This window comes from Mandrillus leucophaeus, unplaced genomic scaffold (assembly GCF_000951045.1).
Source record: "Mandrillus leucophaeus isolate KB7577 unplaced genomic scaffold, Mleu.le_1.0 Scaffold522, whole genome shotgun sequence".
In the NCBI taxonomy this organism is placed as follows: Eukaryota; Metazoa; Chordata; class Mammalia; order Primates; family Cercopithecidae; genus Mandrillus; species Mandrillus leucophaeus.
Window position 1 is genome coordinate 135540 of NW_012105609.1, and position 5753 is coordinate 141292.

Below are 5753 nucleotides of genomic sequence, written 5' to 3' on the forward strand. Positions count from 1 at the left end.
AATTCCAGCACTTTGGGAGGCCAAGACAGGCAGATGGCTTGAGCCCAGGAGTTCAAGACCAGCCCCGTCTACATGGTGAAACCCTGTCTCTACAAAGAATACAAAATTTAGCCAGGTGTGGTGGCGTGTGCCTGTGGTCCCAGCTACTCAGGAGGCTGAGGTGGGAGGATTGCTTGAGCCCGGGAGGCAGAAGTTGCAGTCAGCAGAGATTGTGCCATTGCACTCCAGCCTGGGCAATAGAGTGAGACCCTGTCTCAAAAAAACAACAAACAAACAAGAAATACATCTGGGGCCAGGCGCGGTGGCTCACGCCTGTAATCCCAGCACTTTGGGAGGCCAAGGCAGGCAGATCACCTGAGGTGGGGAGTTCGAGACCAGCCTGACCAACATGGAGAAACCCCGTCTCTACTAATAGTAAATTACAAAATTAGCCGGGCGTGGTGGCACATGCCTTTAATCGCAGCTACTGAGGAGGCTGAGGCAGGAGAATCGCTGGAACCGGGGAGGCGAGGTTGCAGTGAGTGGAGATTGCGCCATTGCACTCCAGCCCAGGCAACAAGAGTAAAACTCCGTCTCAAAAAAAAAATCTGGGAATATAAGTGCACCAAGGACTCTAATTTTATATTTCTATTTTTAACATACGAGACAATACCTTATCCATAATAAAGTGCTACAGTTTTCAGTCATATAATTAGTGGAACATATATTTCTCTGTGACTTAGTTTTTTTATTTGTAAATAGAGATAAATAATAGCACTTATGTCATAGGTTGTTGGGAGGGATTAAATTAGTTCTAGCCACATCCTATGGCATGTGCCTATAGTTCTAGTTACTTGGGAGGCTGAGTGAGACAGGAAGATTGGTTGAGCCCAGGAGTTTGAGGCTGTAATTTGCTATGTTCTTACCTGTGAATAGCCACTGTACTCCAGCCCAGGCAACATAGCAAGACCTCATCTCTCTAAAAAATTATTTAATTCATGGAAAGTACTTAGAACAGTGCCTGCAGACAGCTGATACTCAATAAATGTCAGCTGTTACTAAAAGGAAGAGTTTGCTTCTAAGGCACTTGGCTAATGTGTTAAATACTCTTTTTTCCAAAACTGCAAATACAGATTTGTTGTTGGTTTTTTTTGTTTTTTGTTTTTTGTTTTTTTGAGATGGAACCTCACTCGTGTCATCCAGGCTGGAGTGCAGTGGTGTGATCTCAGCTCACGGCAACCTCCACCTCTCAGATTCAAGGGATTCTCGTGCCTCAACCTCCCAAGCAGCTAGGATTACAGGTGCCTGCCACGATGTCCGGCTAATTTTTTTGTATTTTTCATAGAGACAGGGTTTCACCATTTTGGCCAGGCTGGTCTCAAACTCCTGACCTCAAATGATCTGCCCACCTCAGCCTCCCAAAGTCCTGGAATTACAGGCGTGAGCCACTGAGCCCAGCGCTAGATTCGTTCTTCTTTTATATGCAGTACATATTTATGGTGATTGTCTTTTGAATAAAAATGATTTTTATTCTTAATTGTTAAGGAAACTTTAGTAAAATATGTCAGACTATTTTGATTGTTTTTTTGTTTTGTTTTGTTTTTTGCCTGTTACATGTGAATATATTGGTTGAAAACTTTTTAGTTATGAAGTTTTTCTATGTGCTACTGTCTTGTATTTTATATATCTAGCATTTTGATTGTCGAAACACTTTTTGACCCCAAATTATGATTTTGTCATTGCAGGCAAGAAGACAACAAGACCCTAGTCCTGGTTCCAATTTAGGTGGTGGTGATGACCTCAAACTTCGTTAATTAATAGCACAGCAGATGTGTGCCACCCATCTTTACATAGACATTGCTTCTAGTTGGCAGAAATAATTGATTAAAAGACCAGAAACTGTGATAACTGGAGGTACTGCGGTCTGTTTCTCAACCTTAGGCAGTAATAGACATCACAAACTGCCATGGTTTTGCACTATGATTATACCTGCATTTCTGATTTTTTAAGCATGTAGCCAGTAATAATTTGAAGTTTTTTTTCTATGCAAGCTTACCTTGTTGGCATTATTTTAGGGAGTTAAAACTATCTACTTGTAAAGCTCCTTTACTTCCACTTTAATTTAAAAGTTCATGTCATTTAAAAACAGTTCAAGAAACTAGAATTATATCAGAGGGTTTTCTCTAATCATTTTTTCTAATTTTTTTTTTTGTACTTCTAGATGTTTTGGTTCTACAGCTTCATTTTAGATAAGCATTCTTGTTTTTTCTTTTGTTTGCCCCATTTCCTTTTGTGTTTTTATAGTCTATAGCATTTTAAAACTGCTGATGTTTGCATTATTTACAGGCTAAAAACCTAGTAGCATAGAGCTGTCTGCCACAGCCTTCTGACAAAGTTTACAGTTATTAAAGTTGCAGTATCCTTTTAAATGCTAGTAATCAGCACTCTTTCTTTCTTTCTTTCTTTCTTTCTTTCTTTCTTTCTTTTTTTAATAGAGACAGGGTCTTACAGTGTTGCCCAGGTCTCGAACTCCTGGCATCAAGCGATCCTCCTGCGTCAGCCTCCCAGAGTACAGGCTCTTTATTTTTAAACATAGAAGTTTTAAATTGGTATTAACTCTGTACTCTGCCCCAGATTGTTTTAGCTTCTGTTCTGTAATCATGAGTTTGGTTGGAGATATTCTCCATAGATGATCTTCTACTGAAATGCCTAAAGAAGTCACAGGCTGGCTTCTGTTTTATTCAGGGATTTTTTTAAAAAGTCAATCAGAAAAGGGATACTGGAGCTTCTTCATGTATGTAACAGCATATTAAACTGGAGACAGTGATGAATCAGCTACAAAGGTAATACTATATTAAAATCATGTTTAAGATAGCTGCTTTTGTGTGTATTTTATATTGCATGCTTTTGTAAAAACATGCTGGGTGATGATGAAAGATTAGTTTTAGAGAGAAAATGTTCATCTGTGCAGAGGATACATTTTCTTCCATTAATTCTGGAAAAAACATTCACAGTTATGTATATGGTATTTTGCAAAAGGACTATTAATAGAACCTTTCAAGATAAATTAATGTAAGAATATTTTTTAAATAGGCTTACTGTCAAACTGAGTGCAACTTTTTTTTTTAGATACAGACTGGAAAAAAGTGCTAAGTCATTTGGCACCTCCTTACAAATATTTTTCATGGTCACATTTATTAAATGTTACTACATTTCTGAATTTTTGAAAAATGTATTTTATCATAAAATGGCATTATTTTAAAGGGTGAAAAACTGACACAGTCAATTCAGAAAATGAACTGAAGTCTGAATAAGGTCATTGCATTTAAAAAGCATATAACTGTACTTGATTGATGAGGGAGGTGTTACTTTCATTGTATATAGGTCTTATTTCATAAACAGATATCCTGTATCAGAATAAAAATATTTGTTATATATTTGAAGTCATGCATGGTAAGAAGTGTGTTTAAATTGTTATAAACAATAATGCATCATTAAAGGCCATGCTGATCTTGCATAACTGTAAGTACTATGAATGAATTTGGTTGGTTTTGGTGGTGTACAGCTCACATGTTTACACACTCAGTGCCCTAATTTGCCCTGAGGGAATTGCTTTTTAAGTGATCCTTACAGTGGTGTTTTATGTTACTTTATTACAGAGCTCCTTGGTTTTTTATTTCTGCAGTTAAATTTTTTTAAATAACATGATGATGGTACATTTTCCTCTGTTGTCTAGCTAAGGGCTTTCAGTCCACCAGTAAATAAGATCAAATGCTATTAAATGTTCCTATTACCATCCCTCTGTAAATACTGGATTTTCCTGTCATTTAGCACTGTGCTGCTTCTGTCTGTCTTAATGCTGGCATTAAGATCATGAGCCCTTTTTCTCCAGTAGTACAGGCTTTGAAAACTACTTCTATTAAGTTATTGATGCAGTTTGATATTTTTTCATAATCTGTATTTAAACAGAATTACATCATTGCATCATCTTTTCTAAATTCATCTCCATTAAAACTTGCCTTAAGCTACCAGATTGCTTTTGCCTCCATTAGCCATACTGTGTGTTTGTTTAATTTACTTTCACAATAAACTTCTGTGTAGTAAAAACAGGGTCTTGGCTCTTTACTGACCTAACCCAGTGATTTCTAAGAAAGCAACAACAGTGGCATCTAGTGGTAATTTCTGTTGATTCCAAAGAAGACTACTTTAAATATAGATGTCACAAGGTATACAAATCCCCCAGTGTCTATTATGGTTTTCAAAAAATCTGGCATGATTTACCCATCCTGTGAGATACGACCATAATAGTGATAGTTGGGAGGAAGTTAAATTACACATCCAAATTAGTTCCATCTTTCAAGCTAGTTGTTTTGGAAATATACAGCCATTTTGATTGTGCTGGTGTTATATCAAACATTCTTAAGACTCATGGCATTTTCCTACAACAGAAAAGCCCTTTTCTTTGGAAGTATACCTTAAGATTGACCCATAATAAACAGATTTACTCATTAACCACCAGACTTACTGCAAATGACAAAAATGCCTTTAAATTCTGAATTGACGCCATCAAGGGAGATTCCAAAGAGGATTCATGCCCTTAATTTCAAAAAATTGAGCAGTAACAGCGTGGTTTTAGTAAGTATATCACTTCTAAAAACATAATTGAATATGCTATCTTGGGACTGCTTGGTGAAAAATATCTTCCTTGATTTATGCCTTATTTGGCAATAGGGAGCTTTTCAAGCTATAAGCCATTGTATTATCCATAAGACATTACCCCAGAACTTAGCAGCTTAAAACTGTGAATACGTATTATCCCACAGGTGAGTCACAAATCTGGACGTAGCTAAGATCAATGGTTCTGGTTCAGAGTTCCTCACAAGGTTAGAGTCATCCTGGGCTACAGTCATCTCAAAGATTGGCTGGATGAAAGATCCCCTTTCAAATCCACTAATGTGGTAATTGGCCTCGGTTCTTTGCAGCCTGCTAGATGAAAGGCAGATGTTCCTTGCTAGGTGTTGGACAGAGACCTTCTTCCATTTCATGCCCACTTGGGTCTTTCCATAGGACAGTGCACAGCAGGGTAGCTGGTTTCCCCCAAGGCAAGTGATCCAAGAGAGTACACACCCAAGTTGAAAGCAATTTTTGAGATGGAGTCTTGCTCTGTTGCCCAGACGGGAGTGCAGTGGCGCGATCTCAGTTCACTGCAACCTCTGCCTCCCGGGTTCAAGCGATTCTCCTGCCTCAGCCTCCCGAGTAGCTGGGATTACAGGTGCCCATCAACATGCCCGGCTAATTTTCGTATTTTTCAGAGACGGGGTTTCACCATGTTGGCCAGGCTGGTCTCAAACTCCTGACCTCAAGTGATATGCCCACCTTGGCATCCCAAAGTGCTGAGATTACAGGCGTGAGCCACCATGCCCAGCCAAAAGCACAGTCTTATAACTGAATCTTGGGCTGCCATATTGTATGTTAGAATCTAGTTGCTGGATCTGGCCCACACTCAGTGGGAGGAATATTAAGCTTCATCTGTTGAAGGCGGGGATGTCAAAGCGTTTTTGGACATCTTTCTAAACCACCGCAGTGATATTGAGGGGTGACAATGTGCTAGCAGCTCTCACTCTCAGCGCCTCCTCGGCCTCAGCGTCCACTCTGGCGGCGCTTGAGGAGCCCTTCAGCCCGCCACGGCACTGTGGAAGCCTCCGGGCTGGCCGAGGCTGGAGCCTGCTCCCTCTGCTTGCGGGGAGGTGTGGAGGGAGAGGCGCGGGCGGGAA

The 5753-nt window shown here is 39.6% G+C and overlaps 1 protein-coding gene across 1 annotated transcript in view; it reads left to right on the forward strand.

Annotated features, from left to right (window-relative positions):
- Positions 1–4086, forward strand: part of CBFB (core-binding factor, beta subunit) — a 94267-nt gene extending 90181 nt beyond the window's left edge. The window contains exon 5 of the mRNA XM_011996740.1: positions 1725–4086. Coding sequence (XP_011852130.1) covers positions 1725–1793 — 69 coding nt within the window. The 3' untranslated portion in view covers positions 1794–4086. The remainder of the gene's footprint in view (positions 1–1724) is intronic.
- Positions 4087–5753: the final 1667 nt, after the last annotated feature.